This window comes from Drosophila takahashii, chromosome 2L (genome assembly GCF_030179915.1).
Source record: "Drosophila takahashii strain IR98-3 E-12201 chromosome 2L, DtakHiC1v2, whole genome shotgun sequence".
Classification (NCBI taxonomy): domain Eukaryota; kingdom Metazoa; phylum Arthropoda; class Insecta; order Diptera; family Drosophilidae; genus Drosophila; species Drosophila takahashii.
The window spans coordinates 27327423-27349274 of NC_091678.1; the positions used below are offsets into that span (position 1 = coordinate 27327423).

At 37.1% G+C, this 21852-nt stretch overlaps 1 protein-coding gene and 1 long non-coding RNA gene across 2 annotated transcripts; both read right to left on the bottom strand.

Annotated features, from left to right (window-relative positions):
- Positions 1-12492: 12492 nt before the first annotated feature.
- On the bottom strand, positions 12493-13476 carry LOC138911952 (uncharacterized). Its single transcript, XR_011417583.1, has 3 exons — positions 13391-13476; positions 13097-13172; positions 12493-12651 (listed from the first exon to the last, which is right to left on the bottom strand). It is a non-coding gene; the product is annotated as an uncharacterized lncRNA (long non-coding RNA).
- A 3719-nt stretch (positions 13477-17195) lies between these two features.
- LOC138914857 (uncharacterized) lies at positions 17196-19566 on the bottom strand. Its single transcript, XM_070219554.1, has 2 exons — positions 19410-19566; positions 17196-19351 (listed from the first exon to the last, which is right to left on the bottom strand). The coding sequence occupies exons 1-2, from the start codon at positions 19564-19566 to the stop codon at positions 17196-17198; spliced, it is 2313 nt and encodes a 770-aa protein (XP_070075655.1).
- Positions 19567-21852: the final 2286 nt, after the last annotated feature.

Below are 21852 nucleotides of genomic sequence, written 5' to 3' on the forward strand. Positions count from 1 at the left end.
AGAATGTATATGGTGCACGGTTCTGGCCAAGTTAATTGCCTCTTCTTCTGTGTCAACACTATCTAGCATGTCGTCTACATAGTGATTCTCAAGAATGCACTTCACGGCTCTCGGATACTGCTTCTCGAATTCACTGGCATTTCGGTTCTTCACAAGTTGCGCGCAGCTTGGGGAGCAACTTGCCCCGAAAGTCATTACTTGCATAACGTAGTTCTCCCGCTTTTGCGTTTCCGGGTCTATGAATATGAAGCGTTGATACCTTTGATCTTCTGCGCGTATTCTCACCTGGTGAAACATTTCCGCAATGTCTCCGCCGATGCACAGTGGGGTAACAGAGGCCAAAAGTGCGAATCAAATCAACCAAGCATGATACGATGCCCAAAAAAATTTTTTTTAAAACCAGTTTAAATCACTTATAAAAAAAAACGGATGTACTAAAAAAATATTTTTTTTAGTATTTAAAATTAATTTTTAATTTTAGTAAAATAGACGAAAGCTATGTTATTCTGTTATTTTCGTGTGTCTCAATGTATTTGCAGTAAATTTGTTTTATATTATTATTTTAGGTAATTGTTAATATCTTAAATAAAAACATTTCTTATGTTGTCCAACCATTTTCGATTGATATTTAGTCGCAAAAAAGTTTTTTGACCAAAAATTTGTTTTTTTTTTTTGTGTATGTTTTTTTTATAATACTTTATTAACACTAAAATTACACAGGCCGACAGTGTTTTTGGTGCAGCCCTATGGGCATTAAATTGTGTTAATATAGACTGGTATAAGCATATCTGCATACTTAGTTTTCGCGTTTAACGGGTGGTATTTGTGCAATCGCGGTTTGAAAAAAATAGCAACATTAATTGTTTTGATTTAAGATATCCTCGATGGTCTGTGCTTAGTTGTAATAAAACCTATGCCAAAAAATTGCTTAGATGCCTTTCTACATAATTGCATTTAAGGTTCCATCATAATTTGAGTCAATCAAAGCCTATGAGCTATTGAAGTAATTTGTTCACCTCTATTCCCAACCAACTTGATGAGGTGAACAGGCTTAAAAAAATACAAGGAAAAATAATTGCCCTAAAATATTTGACAGGCATCTAGAGGCGTCTTTCACCGAATTTTTAAGATAAATAAGACCATTATACGTCGAAGGATGGAATGTATAGAATTTTTTTCATAAGAACGTAAAAAGTAACAAGTATTTTTAAGTAAATATTACGTAACGAGTTGGTCGTGACTTCACACAGTAGGTTTTTAAAGATAACAGTGGCGTAGCCTTAAAATTGTGGGGGGAGATATTTAACAGGCATACTAACCCCTTGAAAATACAAATTTTCGATGTTCGGCGCCTACTGCTAAACAAATTAAAAGGCAAATTTCTACGAATGTGTCAGATATTTATGTAAAATGGAATTTCAAAATACTTCTTACTTTTCCTGTTCTTACGGAAAAAATTCTATAAATTCCATCCTTCGAAGTACAATAGTGGGTTTTATCTCAAAAATTCGGGAAAAGTCGTCTCTAGATGCCTGTCAAATATTTTACGGCACATATTTTTCCTTGTATTTTTTTAAGACTGTTCACCGCATCAAGTTGGTTGTGAATAGAGGTGAACAAATTACTTCAATGGCTCATAGGCTTTGATTGACTCAAATAATAATGGAACCTTAAATGCAATTATGTAGATGGGCATCTAAGCCATTTTTTGGCATAGGTTTAATACAGTTGGGCAAAGACCGTCGAAGATATCTTAAATCAAAACATTAAATGTTGCTATTTTTTCAAACCGCGATTGCACAAATACCACCCGTTAAACGCGAAAACGAAGTATGCAGATATGCTTATATACGTCTATATTAACATATTTTAATGCCCATAGACCTGCACCTTTTAATAAAGTCCATTTTGTTGACCTGTGTTATTAAACACTCTTAACAATCTGTGCAGTGCACTGCAGCGCCATATTTTTTTATCGAACAATTTTATTGAAAATCGAATAACAATTCGCACGATTTGGTCTGACTGTTAACCTTAAAGGTCTTTTTCCATTTTATCCAATTGTTTTATATGCGTTTAGAGCCAAATTTGATTCGGATTGGTCAATTAATTCACCCACAGAAGCTAAAAGAGTAAGCGCACCTTTTTGGCTTACAAATGTGAAGATATCTCCATACCTATAAACGATAGAGGTAAAGGAACAAAAGATTCCAACTCTGCTGCCTAAAAGTTAGTAAAAGTGTATTTTACTTCCTTAAAATATGCCCAAGAAAGGCAAACGTACTAATAAAACCGTTTCTGAAAAATTTTTAATTTTTGAGGTTAGGTTACTGTTATTGACTTTTCTCAAAAAAAGCACAAAACAGCACCTCTATTTTTGCACATTTAAAAGTTTATATATCAGAGAAATTTTCAGTAAAATATGAAAACGGCGAAACCCGGCTCTTTTGAGAAATCGTAAAAGATTTCTCAGAATCAGGTTAAATTTAAGGTATATAAAAAAAATTAGTTAACATTTAAAAGAAAACAATGGCATTTCCAGTTTTTTGGTACATTAAAGAATGTTACTTTAATATTTTTTTAAAAATGAAGAAAAAGTAAAATTTGGATAGTCTTGATGAAATGTGAATCAAAGTGTAACTTTGAGAAAGGATAACTCTAGTCTGATAAAACTAAATGCGATTTCAGTTTTAGATTATGAAAGGTCATTCAATGTACCATAAACTGCCATCATTACTTTTAGAGATTTTTGAGATTTGATTTTGTAGCAGGATGACTACGTAGTAGTATGTATGTATATATAAGTAACGGTATTCCTTCTAGAACATTCTTGTATATTCTTAGAATACATTGTTATTGTCGTAGAGCTTGCTCTCACTGGGCTTGCTCTCTCTCTTGTGATCTCACCACACTCACTCTCTTAGAGAGTCGGGGGTTGCACTATGGGCAAAAAATTCGAAAGTGAGGCATTTTTACATTTTTTTGTTCTTCAGTATTACATAAATGACCTTCTGTGGTTATTTACAATACTTAAAGGAACCTAAAATCCATTTTCAAAGAATTTTATTTGGCGTTTTTCGCTATTTTTTCCCTTAAGAAATTCGAAAGTTTGAAATAGGGTCACACGTTTACAAAAAGGGACGAAAAACTTTGTAGTTTTCACACCTCGATTTCTTTGGTTATTGTAAGCCAACCAAAAAAGTTTAAATATGGATACAAAGAGTGAAGGATTGTTAAATAAATTATAAACACTGAATGTTTATTATATGTGCTTTTTGTCCATTTGTTTGATGAGTTGTCGCTTAGTTTTTAGATGACAAATAAGAAATGTATTTTTGCTTTCTGTGGAGTGTAAGATGTGAGTATAGGAGAGTATAGGTAAGGTAAAAATAGGAAGTTATAAACAAAACAATTGCTAATCGAACCCTATCAATACTTTTTGCACGTTTTTGCACGTTATACGTAAAACCTCCATGTTGTAGTTGCATTCGAGTTCTGTCACTACACATTGCTTAATGTTTGTATCGGCAACAACCGGCAACAAACCGCTGTGATGGAATTTGTTTTGCAAACTATGAACGGAATCGAATTAAGCGATAGTCAGCACACAATAGTCAAAAAAAAATTAAGCAGATTGTTGCCTTTTTTAGTCGTAATTTGCCAAAATGTCATAGAATAATAGACAGATTCAAGGAAGAACATTTCCTGCGGCTTTCGTCGAACATGAAAATTTCATTTTTGGAAAAGGGCTTGCCAAGCGACAAACCTGGTCGCAAATGCCTAACTTCTAATGAGGCAGGACCACGATTAAAGCGTAAGGTGGCATCTCAATTGGCGAAAGAAAAAGAAAATTCGATGCCATTAATTTGGCATGGTGCTTCTATTTGGCAAAAAATATCAAACAAGAAGATACTTCAGTTTTGTTGCGAAAGGCGTTAAATATGAAATATTTATTAACAAATTCATTTTTTTTATATCCTTGCCTTTAAAAGTAAATATGCGGCGTTGGCGGTTGATGGAGACTTGGTCCAATTCAAAATTTAACAAAAACAGAAATTGTATTACAGTTACCAACACAAACAACATTTTCTTTAAATCCTTGCCTTCAAATGTATATCTGCGGCGTGGGCGTAGGATGAAGATGTGGTCCGATTCAAAAAGCAACAAAAACCGAAATTACATCTTAGCCTTAAAAGTATATAACAAAAATTTTAGATTTGTATCTTTAAAACTGGAGTTTATGCCTCAAGGACTGAATATTTGCCCATAGTGGGTTGGTGCGTGTCGTGAGCTGAGAGCGAGGTCAGTTGAAAGCCAGCAGCGATCCTGACAAGAGACTATATAAAACCATAAATCTAAATAAAGCGATTAATAAATATATATATATCTGTGTTAAATTTAATAACTGGGGATTATAGTGATCCTGATCAAGAATATATATAGTTTATAGGGTCGGAAACGCTTCCTTCTACCTGTTACATACTTTTGCACGAATCTAATATACCCTTTTACTCTACGAGTAACGGGTATAACTATGAGAAGAAAAAATAAAATATGACAAACGCAGGCGCAACACTTCTGGTCCCAAGAAGTCTCAGTCGGCCTGGCTGAAATAAATGTAATATTTTGATTAAGTTAAACAACTAAGTTAGTACTGAAGTACTATTTATACAACCATTTAATGAACACCTCACACCATTTACCACTGGTAAAGATTAAAAACATTTCAAGTGTCACTGAAATGCAGAATTTGTGTTGAAGATAGCATCCGGAGGCGTATATTTATTAATGGCGAAAATATCTGTGATACTAACCTTTGTAACGCTGAAATAAAGGTTATAAAAAGACAAAATTCATTTTATCACTCACCTTTTTATTGTTTTTTAGATTAAAATTAACTATTTTCACTTTTTTCACTTTTTCCAACAAATTTAAAAATGATGTGACCCTGCATTATATTCTTGATAATACCATACAAAATGCAGATAAATGTGGTGTAAATTTCGTTGTAAAGTAGGGTCACACTTTGGCTCCGATAAATATTTCGTTTAAACAATACTTTTCAGGGACCGTAATCATTAAAGGTTACGTATATTATAGGTATATTAGACATTTTTCGTGTTATCAATACCACCAACACGAATTTTTATATTTTAACAACACTTACAAATGGCTTAGGCCACGATCTGACGATCAAATTATTTTATTTCACAGAAAATGTTTAAAAATGTAAAAAACAATAATTTTTTTCTTTGTAATTTAATGTAATTCCATGATAAATGTGATTAAATATTTTAATCGTCTTACCGTGGCTTTTCTCTATAATTTTGTTGAATCCCACATTCACTCTTATTATTATTTGAAAAATGTTGAGTAAAATAAATTATTATTATCATTATAGACATTATGATAATTTTAATTTAATTTAATTTATTTTAAAATGCTTTCCTAACGCTACAAGTTTATAACTTATAATTAGTGCGATAGTCACGTAGGACAAATTACTCATAAGTACAGATAGATGAAATTCTTAAGATTACGCTTAAACATTATTGGTTAAGGAAAAGGGTCGCTTTGTTTTTTTTTTTTTTTTTTTTTTTTTATATTGTGCTAGTATCTTGTAGGTGTAATGTGAGTTTTGACTTAAACTGCGTGGCGCTACTAATATTTTTTAAAGTGTTTGGGAGCTGGTTCCATAGCCTTATTGCGTGTACAAAAAACTGCCTTTCAGAAAGTAGAGATCTGTGTCTTACTTGAATTATGTTATTTGCTCTTCTTGAGGAAGTGAATCTTAATACTTCAAAGAGATAGGTTGGTTCCCTCGTGTAAATTATTTTGTGCAGATATATTAAAACTCTCAGCTTCATCCAGTCTGTCAAATTAAGTTCAAATATTCTATATGCATAGTTTGTCACATGGTCAAATCGACGTAGATTGAATATAAATCTTGCTATATTATTATATGCAACTTTTATTTTTTGATGGCTGGCTGCATCGCAATTTGAAAAAATTTCTATTCCATAAAAAAGTGTTGGGATTAAACAGGTCTTGGCAATTAACATACGAACATTTATGGGTAACAGACTTTTAACAGGACAGAGAGATCTTAGTAAACCGTACGTTTTCCCTATAGCTTTATTTATATGGTCATTCCAACTAAGTTTATTATTGAATATGATACCCAAGTTTGTAGCATTTTCAACATATTTAATGGGCATGCCGTTTATCAACAATGGCTGCAGGTCAGCAATATTTACTTTCTTTTTATAAATTACGAGACATTTAGATTTTGTTGGGTTTAGACCAAGGCCATTGTCTTTGGCCCAGCTGCTAATTTTATCAAGCTCTCGATTACAAATATTCACACACTCGTTAATTCTACTAATGGGACGGCTAACATACATTTGGACATCATCGGCGTACATGTGAACATCACTATTTGACAACACACAGGGAAGGTCATTGACATATAGAGTAAACAGTAAAGGACCAAGAACTGAGCCTTGAGGCACACCACGTTTAAGGACTACAAGAGAAGACGAAACATTAGAAATTACTACAGACTGCCGGCGATTTTTTAGGTACGAGGTCATAAGTTTGACAGAAGTGGTTGAAAAATTGAACTGAGTTTTCAATTTTGAACACAAAACAAAACATTAACAGAGTCAAAAGCTTTACTATAGTCAAGAAGTACTAGAAGCGTCACGTTGGATTTGTCTGCATGTTTACGTATATCCTCCGAAATTTTTAGGATTGCCGAGGTGCAGCTACGTTTTATTCTGAATCCCGATTGGTTGTTGTTAAGTAGAGCATTATCACCTATATATGCGTTTATTTGGGCTGCCATAATGTTCTCAAAGGCTTTCGATAAGAACGGTAGAATTGATATAGGTCTATATTCCTTGTTGGCTTTCATAATTGGTATAATTTTTGCGATTTTCCAACAGTCAGGAAATGCGGATGTTGTAAATGCAGTGTTAAAAATGTGAGTTATGTATGTAAGAATTTTGGGAAGTATTAATTTAATGAATTTAGGATTTTTTTCGTCTAGTCCGATTGCGTCTGATTTAATTTTAAGAATATTGACAAGAACTTCGTACTGATTAACACAAACAAATCTAAAACTATTATCACAGAAATTTTCAGGTACTGAATTCAGGTACAACTTGCTATCGTCGATTTCAGGTACATTGCATTTTGAGAGTTGTTGGTTCAGCTCTTCAACATTAACATCCTGTCCCGGCGTTGATTTTTGTTTTCCTATCCCTAGTGACTTGATTTCTTTCCAGGTTTGTCTAGACGATGTTGAGTTTTTGAATTTTCGAAAATAGAATTTTGACTTTGCGGTTTCAATAAGTTTAGTGACTGTGTGTCTCAATGATTTAAATTGGGCATAATGTGGCGGAGTCTTATACCTTTTCCACTTTTGATATGCAAAGTTTCGCTTTTGTATTGCTGACTTAATTTCATTATTAAACCACGGTTTAATAAAATGTTTAATGGGTTTACTTTTGATTGGAACGAAACAATTGTACAGGTAACTAATATTACGTTGGAGCAAACTGAGTTGTTCGTCTACATCTGGAAGACAGTAAATGTTATTCCAGTTGCATTTATCGAGTTCGGTATTTAGAAGGTAATAGTCTATATTATTAAAATCCCTAAATACTATTTCTTCGTCATTATACTGAAGGTCAAAATTATAGGTCAAGTATATAAGGTCATGTTTTGAGAACGACGGCACAATGAGTTGGTCATACAAACATATTTTTTCAACATCACTAACAAAAAATACATCTAACAATGAGCTGCATGTTCTGCTGAAATGAGTCGGATAAGTGGAGTTTACAAGATTCAAGCCTAGTGATTCCATGTTAATTTTAAGGTGTTCTTCCCGAAGTATGTTGCTGTTGAGATCACCCGCTAAAAGTATATCTTCATAATTTATAGAGATGTCTGATAGCTTATTTAAAATATCGTCATAGTTAATGCTACTACGTGGGCGGTATATGCAACCCAGCAGCATTTTTTTTTGTGAGGACTGATTTTTAATTTCAAGGAATAAGTATTCTATTGGGCTGCTATCGGGATGTTTACATATAAACTTGGACACTAATTTTTTACTAACATAAATTGCTACCCCACCTCCATGACTGACACGGTCCGCTCGGTAAACATTATAGCCATCACACGAAATTATAACATCACAAACATTATCGCCAAGCCATGTTTCAGAGACACATATAATATCTAGACCAGAATTTACAAATAAATATTTAAACTCATCGACTTTTCTCGGCAAACTTTGAGCATTAATGGACAAACTTTAAGCCCAGCTCTCTGCTTTGTCAGTATGCGCAATAGGGTATGGCTATTTACTTCGTTTAGGTCTTCCATTTCCAAAATTTAAATAAAATTATTAGCTGCTCACGCACTAGGTATGAAAAATTAAATTGATAAAACATCACGGAGAACATTAAGTAAACAAAGCGACCTACAATAATTTCTAATCTAACAAATACTAAAACTATGGATCTGCGTTTAAAACTAATCTCGAAATGAACTATTTCTCGACGGGCCTCCCAAATTGTTGCTCAGCTCAGAAAGCTCGTGCAAGCTCCGCACATTGTGAGCTTCCACTCCGTCGATCATCTTTACAAAGACATCTCCACGGCGAGTAAAGACAGCTGTGAGGCGCTTGTGCTTTTTGAGATGCATTGCTCTCTTGAAGACCTCGTAATTATGCTTTGTCAGCTGCTCATTTATGTAGATCAGTGCTGGCGACTCCAGACCAATTAGCTGTAAGCTCAGTTGTGTTTTTGTAGTTCGCCGGTATGCCCCTATTGCTCGTAGTAACGTCGCTTTTTCGCGCACGTGTTCCATCTTTATGTGGATAATTGGGTCTACAAGTGTTTGGCCGGTTTGTCGGGGCCGCACTCTGTAGATGGATCTCACCAGTGGAGGCGGAGTTAAATGGAGTGAAAAACAGAGCCGGTTGAAAAGCGTTTTGAGATTTTCTCCCTCCGCTTGCGGTACCCCATGCCAGCGCAAGGTACATGAGACCGCTGCGTCTTCCTCTGCTACACATTTGGCTGCCAGTCTGGCATCCAAGTCACCAACCTGTTGCTTCGGCTGATCGACCAAACCTCCAGCAGTGTTTGGTGCCGCCAATTTGCCGGTCAAGTCGTGGACCTGCTGCTTCAGCTCAGCTACCACCTTTACCTCATTCTCCAGCTGGCTCACACGTTGAGTGAGAGTGTGGATTTCTTCGGTCATCGCCTGGAACTTCTCCTGGAGAGAGCTGAGGAAACGTGCCTCGCTCTCTCGAAACTCCTTGCCCAAGATTTTCTTCTGCTCATCAAATCTGGCATCCATCAGCTGGAGCATCTTGGCGGATGTTGCATCCGACAAGCGGGTCGCCCTCTGATCAGGGCTTGTTGCAACCCGCAGACGTTTATTCGCCGACATGTTGTGGTTTTTATTTTGTTATGTGTCTATTTATTGAGAGTTGAGTGATTTTTCGTTTGTTTCTGAGTGGTTTTATTCTGTTTCTATTGCGTTTGACTGTATTACGGTTATTTCTTCTATGCTGTTTGTAAGTGGTTCGTTTGAGTGAGTGTTGTAATTTATTTCACTGCACTTTTTGCCTCTAGAAAATGTATTTTAATTTGTTTATTTGAAGTTCAATTGTTTTATGTGCACTGAATCGGTGTTACGCGCAGGCGTACGCGGTTGTTGTTGGAAATTTGATGATTTATTAAGCGTATTTCTTGTGATTTAAGCCGAAATTCCGAGGAGCTCTAGGATTTGCGACTTTCTCTCTCTCTTTTTTAATTTTGAGAAAAACGAAAAATGCCCACAGCTTGCATAGTTTTCACTTTTACAAAATTCTTAAAGGTTGGCAATTGTGGTCAATTGGGGGTTAAACGATTCCACAAAAAAAATGATAATAGTTATATAGTTTAATTTTTTTGATTAACAATTATTAATATTTTTTCTACGAATTTTAAAATTACTAAAAATTAAAACTAAATGTGAGAACAAGTCTTTTGGTTTTAATGTAAATCATAGGATTTTTGAATATTATAAGTTAGTGATTTTTTTGTTAAAAAATATTATAATCGTAGTGCCACAGAAATCACACAGCGCATAAGTGGCCTGATATTGATGCTACTCAGAAACCCACCCCCATTTAGCGCTCAGAAATTATCTAACCCCACACCGCCGCCTGCAAAAAGGAACAGGATTTCAAGAACACAAAAACCAACTTCTCACATTCCCGCTGGGTCTATTATCTAGAAACGTATGGAAGAATATTATGTTACGTTAAGAAGAATTTAAATAAAATACATTTTCATTTAGTTATTGTGGCGAACATGTCTATGAGTCATGATGTAATACTGGGAAGAGATTTTATGGAAGCATATAATATTAATTTAAACCTCGACTCCTTGAAAATGGTTACGGTGGAGAACATGAAAAACCCTTCAAATGTTAGTAATGAAAATCAAATAATTAGGGATAATGTTATAATGAAAATCAGATAATTAGTGATAATGTTAGTAATGGAAATCAGATAATTAGTGATAATGTTAGTAATGAAAATCAGATAGTCAGCGGTATTGTTAGAAATGAGAGCCGGATAGCAAGCAATAACATGTGAAATAATAGGCAAATGATTAAAGAAATTTTTAGCAAAGTTAAAGATGAAGAAAAAGTCATGAACACAAATGAAATAGATTAAGGGCCGGTTTCTCGAGTCCCTGTCAAAGTCCCTGATAGCTATCAGTTCGAAAAACTTAAAGACCAGATAAACTGTTCGTAAAAGCAAATCGGCTTTCTCGACTGCTTAAATTTATCTGAACGAGAAACAATTACAGAGTGCTGTTAACGCACAGAATTGGGCTGTGAAGCGCAAAAAATGGCGTGCTTCGATTATTTCATAAGCTGTTTGGGTATAATTCAAAGGAAAAGTCAGCTGTGATTTCGTTTCTTCTTCTTAGTTGGCTTTGGAAAATCAGCTGTCGTTTCATCGAGTCGAAAACGCTTAACAGGGACTCCGAGTCCCTGTCAAAGTTAGCTCTCACATTGTTGCTCGAGAAAGCGAAAATGCCTTAGCAGGGACTTTATCTGTTCGAGAAATGTTAGCCGGCACTCGAGAAACCGGCCCTTAGTGGTAAAGGAATTGTTTAATATTAATATAACAGATGAAAGTCCAGATTACAAAATTGGCAATCAAGTGAATTATAATGCTAGGCGTCAGTTTGTGAGAATGGTAGAAAATTGTTATGTAAATAAACAAAGACCAAAGGAACCCGAAGTTAGATGTGAAATAAAACTAAGATTAGAGGATTCTACCCCTTTCAGTTGTTCGCCCAGACGGTTAGCTTATACAGAAAAAGAAAAGTTGCAGGTTATATTAGATGAATACTTAAACGAGGGAATTATAAGACCAAGTCAATCGGAGTACGCATCTCCAATAGTGTTAGTAAAAAAGAAAACAGGCGACTTACGACTATGTGTGGATTATCGAAAACCTAATAAGACAATGGTTAAAGATAACTATCCTTTACCTTTAATAGACGATTTGTTAGACACGTTGGTAAATAAAACAATATTTTCGAAATTAGATTTGAAACATGGCTACTTCCATGTGTTCGTGGACAATGACTCAATAAAATATACTTCATTTATGACGCCATTAGGACAGTTTGAATTTATGCGGATGCCAATGGGGCTAAAAAATGCTCCTGCGGTGTTTCAGCGATTTATTAATACAATTTACCATGGTAAGGTAGTAATATATATGGACGATATTATGATCGCCAGTAGAGAGATAAAGGAACATTTAAATGTTCTTAGGGAAGTTTTTGATCGTTTAGCAAGAAACAAACTAGAATTGAGAATGGACAAATGTGAGTTTTTACAAGCAAGTGTACAATATTTAGGATTTTTAGTAACCAGCAAAGGAATACAAGCTAACGACGAAGGAATAGAAGCTGTTAGAGATTTCCCTGTTCCAGATAAAATACATGGTGTTACACTCATAAAAAAAAATCGAAGAATTTCCTTAAAATCTAGAAAATTCTTTCTTGAATTTTTGCCAAAGGCGACCTCACCTTTGTTTCAAGAAATGGTTTTTTTGAAAGGCACCATTAAAACAAGAAAAAATATTTCTTGTTTTAAGAAATTAAATTTCTTAAAACAAGAAAGGGTTTTTTAGAAAGCCACCATAAAAACAAGAAAAAATATTTCTTAAAACAAGAAAGGCGATTCTTGTTTCAAAGGTGGTTTGTTTCTTGTTTCAAGAAATTAAATTTCTTAAAACAAGAAAGGGTTTTTTAGAAAGGCACCTTTTAAACAAGAAAAACTCTTTCTTGTTTAAATTTCCTTTCAAGAAATTTTATTTCTTGATTTAAGAAATAATATTTCTTGAAAGGAAGTTTTATATTAACACTGAAACCCTAAAAATAAAATGTAACTTGGTTTTTTCTTTTGCATATTATATTTATTTACATTTAAAACATTTAACACTTAACATTTAAACATTTTTAAATAACACATTTTTGACTCAAGAAAACATTATTATTACCCAAGGTCTGTTGAACTTCATATGACCTAAGGTGATCCATTTTCTTCGCCTTTCCTCATCTATAAAAAAAGAGTTATTGGGATATCAATGAATTGTTTTTAGATAAACAACTTTTTTGAAATAATGTAATGTTAATAATAGCCAAAATACAAACACGTTGGACAGACGACCGAGAGAGAGGAGCAAGACAGGTAGAAAATGAAGGGTTGAAAATCGAATTTCAGAGAGAGAGAGGCACGGGAGAGACACGTACATACATACCTACATATATATTTACATACAGTCCTTTGCGCGAAGGGAGACCGAATGTAAGCAGGGCAGATCGTGTCAGTTTTAAGAAGGTGAAGAGAGAAACGTCGCGACGCGTAGGTCAAGCGAGCGAGAGAGAGGAGCAGAATATGAAAGGGTTGAAAATCGGGTTTCAGATCGGGTGAGCCGCGTACATGCATAGATATTTACATGCATACATAAGTATGTCAAACAAATACAACATATTTTTCCTACCTTAGAAGGTTTTAAAACAAAATTACAGCTTCGACAAACAAATTATTTGGCTGTTGCAACTGCAGGTATTTTCACTCTGAAAAATAAATAAAATGCGAGTAATAAGATAAAGTTATTATAGAACTGTACACCCACAAATTTATGTACAAATGTATGTATGTACGTAGCTCTTAGCTAAAAAACAATTCACCTAAATTGGTATACGCTTGGTAAAGAGATTTGAAATGTATCCTTTAATTACATACATACAATTGTACGCCCGCTATACAAAAAATTATATACATATTTACATACCTTTGAATATTCGGAAAAAGGCTTCACCTCTTATCCGCTTGAAAATCACGTCCATCACTCACGAATTTTTTTCACAACTGACGCTCGGGGGATCAGAGAAGTCGGTAGCCGGATAGTAGTCGGGCCCATGGTGGAACTATACAAGGTGATCTCGTCGCGAGAGCTGCCCTCTTTTGAGGACGTTATTTGTGTCAGTCTCTATTCTATCGCCTAAGAGAGACAGAGAGGTAAACATATTTAACGTCCTCAGCAGAGCTGACGAGACCACCTTGTATAGTTCCACCATGGTCGGGCCGAGTAGGCCCTTCGTCCCACTTCGTTTTTCTTGTCGTTAACATTCGGCAGCCGAAGGAAGTCAATGGCTACTTTCCTATACTCTAGGATCATTTCATTCATATATTCAAAAGTGATTTTGTCCTTAAATACGTACAAAAATGTTTTGGCTGCGACGGCAAAACAAACATATGAGATTTTAATTTTTCTATTTTTAAGAAAAATTCTTTCTTGAATTTTTTCCATCAAGAAAGGTTTTCTGTATCCAAAGGACAATTTTCTAATAACAAGAAATTTTTTTTCTATTTTCAAAGGTAGGCCGATTCAATGGCGAGATTTCCAAAATTTAGAAATTAATTTTTATGAGTGTAGAAGCTTTTTAGGTTTATGTTCGTATTTTAGGAGATTCATTAAGAATTTTTCGATGATCGCAAAGCCATTATATGACCTGTTAAAGAAAGATAAAGAGTTTGCATTTAAAGAAAGGGAGTTACAATGTTTTGAGATGCTTAAGAAAATGTTAGTGGAAGCACCAGTGTTAGGATTATATTATTACAAAGACGAGATAGAATTGCATACAGATGCAAGCGCACAAGCCCAGCGGGAACATTCCTCTGGAAAATAACATATTTTCAAGAGGTTTCTCCATACAAGCGGAAGGGACAAAACCTCATTCACCCCTTACATTTCTTCCGTCTCTGGTTTCAAAATACACGGGGGTGACACAAAAAGTAAGGGTTTCTATGTGGATTTCCTAGGGAATTTACATTTTCCCTACACCGTCGCCTGCTGAAAGAAACAGGATTTCCAACACTTTCTGCTAATTTTTCAGCACACAAAGAACCACCTTCTCACTTTCCCGGTGGGAGGTTTTGGAGCGGTTTTACTACAAAGGAAAGAGGATAAAAAGTTGCACCCCATTTTTTATTTTTCAAAGGCCACAACAAAAGACGAGGCAAAGTATCACAGTTTTGAACTTGAAACGTTAGCTATCATTTATGCTCTACGAAGATTTAGAATTTATGTGCAGGGTAGACGATTTAGAATAGTTACTGATTGTAACTCACTGATGTTAACATTAAATAGGATTGAGTTAAACCCTCGAATTGCACGATGGGCATTAGAATTGCTTGAGTATGACTTTGAGTTAGTTCATAAATCGGGAAAACTTATGCAACACATAGACGCGTTAAGTAGGAATACGAATATACTGGTAGTAGAAACGAATAGTTTTGAAGACAATTTAATTATTTGTCAAGCGAAAGATGAGAAGTTGAAAGATGTTAGGAAAAAGTTAGAAAAAGAGGAAGATAAAATGTTTGAGATGAGGAATGGAGTTATTTATAAAAAATCAAATAATGGGAAATTGTTATTCTGTGTGCCAGGAGAAATGGAGGACAAGATATTATACAAATATCACAATGAATTAGGGCATTTAGGACGAGATAAGGTTATGGATGCTATTGTTAGGACGTATTGGTTTCCGAATATGAAAGAAAAAGTTGTTAGACATATTGATAATTGTTTGAGATGTGTGGCATATTCGCCAAAGTCAGGAAAAGGGGAAGGCATGTTGCACAGCATACCAAAAGAAAATGTGCCATTCGAAATTATACATATCGATCATTACGGACCGGTTGATAATGGAAGATCAAAGAAACATCTGTTTGTGGTGATAGACGGTTTTACTAAGTATTTACTAAGAAGTCATTATAGCAATGAAAGATTGTTTTAGGTCGTATAGCAGGCCAACGTGTATCGTTTCGGACGGAGGAAGCTGTTTTACATCGGAAGAGTTTGGAAAATTTGTCGAAGAATATAATATTAAGCACGTAAAAATTGCGACTGGGTCACCTCAGGCCAATGGGCAGGTGGAAAGAATTAATCGAATAATAGGGCCAATGATAGCTAAATTAGCAGATCCGGAAAAAGAACTGCATTGGGATACAGTTGTTGAGGACGTTGAATTTTCATTTAACAATACAAAGCAAAGAAGCATTGCACAAATGCCGAGTAAAATGTTGTTTGGAATCGAACAGAAAGGAAAAGTTATTGATGAATTGAGGCAAAAGTTAGAAGAATTAGATAATGTTAGTGATGTTAGAGATTTAGACAAAATTAGGAAAAATGGAGTGGAATCGCAATTCAAATTACAAAATGACAACGAAAGAAGATATAATGAGAAAAGGAAAGATAGTTTAGAATACAAAGTTGGAGATTATATTATGGTGAAAAATTTTGATAATGCAGTAGGAGTCGCAAGGAAGCTAATACCCAAACACAAAGGTCCTTATGTGATAGATAAAGTTTTGAAAAATGATAGGTATGTAATAAAAGATGTGGAAGGTTTTCAATTGTCGCGTTGCCCTTATCAAGAAGTCTGGAGTAGTCAAAATATCAAGCATTGGATTGGTAAACGAAAATAGCTGTAAATATATGCAAAGAATTGTAAATGTAAAGACTGATAGTATGTAAGATAATGTTAGATGAAATCAATTGTATATTAAACCAAGATCAGGGGATCTTGAAAATTCAGGACGGCCGAATTGTAGCAGGATGGCTACGTAGTAGTATATATGTATATATAATAAAGCCCTGCATGAATCATTTAATTTTTGTTTTATAATAGTATGCCATGAAATTTCTGATTTGTTTAATTCAATTCTATGTGAAATAAATTGAATGTTGTTCTAATTCATTTCGAATTGAATGAATTATTTTATGAATTTTTTGAATTTTCCAGATTTTTTTGTGTTTTCTTTTGAGAACGAAAAGTGGAAAATTTTTAACAAATCAATGTTAACTGCATAGGAAATAAAATTCGGGCAGATTTAATCACAAAATTATGGCCCTTTCTTCTTCAAAATAAATTGTCATTTGAATTATTTCGGAATTCATGCCATTCATTCATTCAATTCTATTAAACTCAAAATTCAAATTCATTCAATTCTATTAAACTCAAAATTCTAATTAATTCATTCATATAAAAGAAAAAATTTAAAATAATTCATTGAATCCATTCATGCAGGGCTCTAATATATAAGTAACGGTATTCCTTCTAGAACATTCTTGTATATTCTTAGAATACATTGTTATTGTTGTAGAGCTTGCTCTCACTGGGCTTGCTCTCTCTCTTGTGATCTCACCACATTCACTCTCTTAGAGAGTCGGGGGTTGGTGCGTGTCGTAAGCTGAGAGCGACGTCAGTTGAAAGCCAGCAGCGATCCTGACAAGAGACTATATAAAACCATAAATCTAAATAAAGCGATTAATAAATATATATATATCTGTGTTAAATTTAATAACTTGGGATATATATTATAACCCTACAATTTTAACATTAATTTGCAAAATCGGCCTCTGTTACCCCACTGTGCGATGGCCACTCGCCTTTCTTGGTACCTGCGTAGTATGGGCACCAGAGGCGCCAGTTGAGCTGGCCCCTTCAGCAGTAGAGAGTTAAGGGAAATACCCTCGCTTCTTGCGGCTGCGTCCCACACAATGCGAAGCTTTCCCGGCTTATTAACGTTGACTACGGGGAATATTGGCAGATACCAGTAAGGGCTTTCAACTGCTTCTGTTGGTGGGATTGGTCTTGCATATTTTTCCGTACGTACTCGTCTAGTTGTCGTCGCACCTCGCTAGCCAGGTCTGGTTGACGCAACAGCTTCTGATTAAGACAATGTGCTCGCTTGAGGGCGGTGGGCAGACTTTCGGGTATATCACTATCCTTATGCCTCCACAGCAGGCTGGTCTCAAACCGTCCTTCGACGCGCATCGTATTTGCCTCCAATTGCCGGACGGCCAGAAGGTCGTCATCAGATTGGGATTTACACTCCACTCCGTAACCCACTTCCTGTTCCGACCACAGGTGTTGTCGGAGAAGTCGCAGAATCTCTTTATTGTTGTCCTCCTCACAAACACATATCTGGAATACATGATATCTTCTGATTTCCGCATCCGTAGAAGACGTTGTTCCACCGCCTTTAACCGTCCAGCCTAGTCGGGTCTTCTCGGCGATGGGTTCCTCCAGACTGCCTTCCCTTGTGCGGAGGGCGCGTCCAAGACCGCAGTTGTTAAGACCGATCAACAGTCTCGGTTGGGCTCCGGCGTAGCCTCCTAGTGGTAAGTGTCCTAGGTGCTTGTACTTATTCTTGAGATGGTCGACATCCAACGTTTGCGCCGGGAGACCAAGTGCTTTGACAGAGTGAACATCTCTCAAATTGTATACCTTGGTCATGCCGGCACCCGAGATTTGAAGATCCACTCTAACGGATTCGTCTTCGTAGCGATGCATTCCTGCGGTCCACTGCATACAGAGAGGCTGTCGTTGTCCCTTCACTCCTAGGGCCGCCAACAGGGGTTCATCAATCAGGGTGAGAGAAGATCCGTCGTCTAAAAAGGCGTGTGTGTTAACTTGATTCCCATTGGAGTAAAGCGTCACTGGTACGACGCGAATCAGCACAGCAGCTGCTGCGTCTTGACGATGAGCATTACAGTTAGCCTGAACACCTTCACGGCTCTCCCGATGTAGCAATGGGTGGTGCTTCTGCTGACACCCTTCTAAGCCGCAAGTGCCAGCCATACCGCAAGACTGGACTGTGTGATTTGAGAAGCTCCGCCAGCATAGTCCTAATCGCCTGGTCATCTTCCAACTATCTGAAGTTGTCATCTCCAGGAACTTCCTGCCCTCCTGAACTGATCCACAGCTCTTTAGACACACCTTGCATGCCTTACGCACCACGTGCGTATTCACCACTACTCGCCTCCCAGACCTTCCTTCCGAACTGGGAACCATCACGCTGTTCGCTCCTTGCGCCATCTGCGAGAGCCATGCGCTAAAGTCTGCCAGGGTACACACACGTAGAGTCATCTTGTGCATGCCCCAAAAGGTCTGGAGTATGCATGGCAGTTTGGATACCAATTCTTGCGTTAGAGCAGGGTTGTTGAGGTACTGCTCCAACTTGGACGCCTTCATGGTGGCGCACACGTTTTGCACCTCCATATCAAAGTCGACTATGTTCTCCAACTTGTTTTCCCTCACCGAGGAATATTGTTTTATTTGTTTAAGCAACAAATCGATTATTATTTCCGGCCTTCCGAAACGCATCTCCAATGTGGACAATATCTGCGGAACGCAGTCTGCGTGTAGCATTAAGCTCCGAACCGCCAACTTTGCTGGTCCCTCCAGTGCGTGGCGCAGCCGCATCAGGTTCTCGGCGTCGGAAAACCCACATAGCTCGGTCGACTGTTCGTACGTGGCCAGGAACATGGGCCAGTCCTCAGGCTTTCCGGAAAACTTTACTAAGTCAGCAACATTAGTTTTCCGCGCAGCCAGCTGCTCTGCTGATATTCTGGCTGCTGGTCGGCCCGACATGGCTACAGTGTCACGCTCCCCGCCGGTACTCAACATCCATGGGTAAGGTGACGACTTCTTACTGTTGAACCCTGGTACATCCAGTAATGTGTTGTTCGACACTTGGGGTTTCTGGCACGCTTGGGTACTGCATGCCTCCGGCACATTTGCCGTCCAACTGAGGTCAGCCCGCTCCGCTGCGGACCTCGGCAGAAGCTCCCTTCGCCTCTGCAGTAGTTGCTGCCTCAGTTTTAGAATGTGGTCCTCTTCTTCTAACAACGTCAACTCCTCGCGCAGGTGCAGTGCTTCCCGTTTCCTCGAGCTTTCCTGATCTGAACGTCATGTGATTCTGCTCGTGGGCATCAGCCTCGCACGCTGCGCAGATCCAACCTACTCCGTCTACCCTTTCCTCGGCGCAACCTGGGTGGCACATGCTTTCACATTCGCTGTCATTGCAGACAAGTGTGACATCCTCGTTCGCTATTTGACATAGGGAACATTTTAAAGCATGGCTTTCCTCGCCGCTGGGTTCGGTAGATTGATCCATGACGTATGTAGCACGCCTCAGAGCACCGCTCTGGGGAAATTTCACCATAAAAGAAATTTAAGAACTTCGAAAAGTTCCAGCGCCGCCAAGAATACTGAAGCTTACGTAGTTTCCAATAATATTTATTAGCGCAAGCACTTCAATGCGAAGCAATTCAAATCGAGCATTTGGCGAGCTTTTAAATTTCCTGTAGGTTACAATATTAGGTTAGGGTTTCTAACTTAGGTTCACAATTCTTACTTTTACTTTAGGACGCGTCGCATGAACATTTTTCTGGACCCGAAACTGATAAGAGGCCGTTAAGAAGCGGGAAATATCAAAACCATTTATTGGTGATATTTAAATTAACTTTATTTCGTAAAGTTTTGGTATTTGATATATCATATATGCCAAATGATCTGGCAATAGTTCAGTATTCCGAGGATGATCCAAGCGCATAAAGGGCTGTAGAAGTTCGTTTATACAATGGAATGGCTCGGCTAGAAAGGATCGGAAGCGAAATATTGGTCGTTGCAGCGCAGCCACGTGAGCGTTCTTCCCCGGCTTCATGATCTTGACGTTTCTTTTATTTTTCACCCGAGGGGGGGTTATATATCACCCATATGACCCCCCGTGGATCCGCGCATGGCAGGTGCAAAATCTGCTTTGACCATAGATGGCCATTCCATATTCAAATGACACACGTTGACAGACGACTGCTGAAAAAGGGCCATCTCCCTCCTGCTTGCGCACGATGTCCTTGTAGGTGTTTCAGCCCCGTCTCAGATTCTGTTCAGTGACGTGCCGCCGCAGAAGCTGTAGCTACTGCTGGCGCGGGTCGTGTCAAAGAATTATTTAAATGACTGTTGAGATCTATATATGTATATGAACGCCTTCTGGAGCAGATCCTTTTGCTTTCTAGCGTAATAAATGCTCAAGCAGCATAACGTGGGACGTTGGATCATCATTGCAGCAATGTTTCCACGCTGTTCAAATGCTGTCCTGCGATTACAATTATCAATCAGCTGGCGCCTATTTTGAAATATTACAGAACGTTGAGCTGACCTGGGTCGCAGGCTTTAAATTCCCTGTTGGAATGGCGATATGTGTTGCAGCAACTCCTACAGGCAGTTTTCCATTGATTTTTTGTGGTTTTCCTTCCATTTATAAATTGTTATTGCTTCTGCGATTACAATTATCAATCAGGGTATTCCCTAAACTGTTAAATTGCTGAATTGTTGAAAATTCAACAGAAAATTTCAGCAAATAAGGAAACGACCCAAAATGGTTCCTGTTGAATTTTCAAACAGCTGTTATTTGTTGAAAAGTTTCACGGAACTTAAAACATGTAAAACATTACTGTCTAAAATTGTTACCAAGGTAAAAAGAACTACCAATATGCTTTATAAGTTGATACTAAAATGTTACAGAGTTGCCATGACTTTTAATAAAAAAGGTGACAACTCTGATTTTCAACGATTCAACAAAATTTTCAACAGCCTCGAGGCTGTTAAATTGCTGAAATTTCTGAAAGTTGACTTTGTATGGAGCAGCTGATTAACAGCTGACCAAAATTCAACAATTCAGCAATTCAACAGTTTAGGGAATACCCTGATGGACAAAAAAGTCATTTTTTGGTATTTGTTTAAGTATTTTTTTAACTGGCTCGTAAACGTTTTTATACCCTTGTAGAGGCTATTATAATTTCAGTCAGATGTTTGCAACGCAGTGAAGGAGACGTTTCCGACCACATAAAGTATATATATTCTTGATCAGCACCAATAGCCGAGTCTATCTAGCCATGTCCGTCTGTCCGTCTGTCTGTCTGTCCGTCTGTCCGTCTGCCCGTTTCTATGCGAACTAGTCTCTCAGTTTTAAAGCTGTCGCGATGAAACTTTCCCGAAAGTCTTCTTTCTATTGCAGGTAGTACATATGTCGGATCTTAAGGCTTCCATAGGAAAATTCAAACAAATATAAGAAAAATAATTGTAACTTTTTAGGAAGTAGGCGTTTTGATTCTTGACTACTTAAAAATCTGAAATCCCTGGAACTGCACCGAGTGATCAATTTTTTATCTGCAAGGGTATATAAGCTTCGGCTGGCCGAAGGTAGCTTCCTTTCTTGCTTTTTTTTTAACTTTTTGAACTCAGTACGACGAAAACTGCTAGCTAAGCATAGGAGTGAGCGAGAGGCAAATAGGTAGCTTAATCCTTTAGCCGGGGATATTTTTCACCGCGGAAAGGAAATAAGGAAATAAGGTAAGGAAAAAAAAACCTGATTTAGCGGATGTATTCCGATGAACGCCTT

What these genes read in the sequence shown, in the direction of transcription:
- LOC138914857 (XM_070219554.1), bottom strand. Translation starts at nt 19,566, where the DNA reads ATGGATCAATCTACCGAACCCAGCGGCGAGGAAAGCCATGCTTTAAAA. An exon ending in GGAAAGGGTAGACGGAGTAG is followed by an intron (nt 19,352 to 19,409) that starts GTTGGATCTGCG and finishes CATGACGTTCAG; the next exon opens with ATCAGGAAAGCTCGAGGAAA.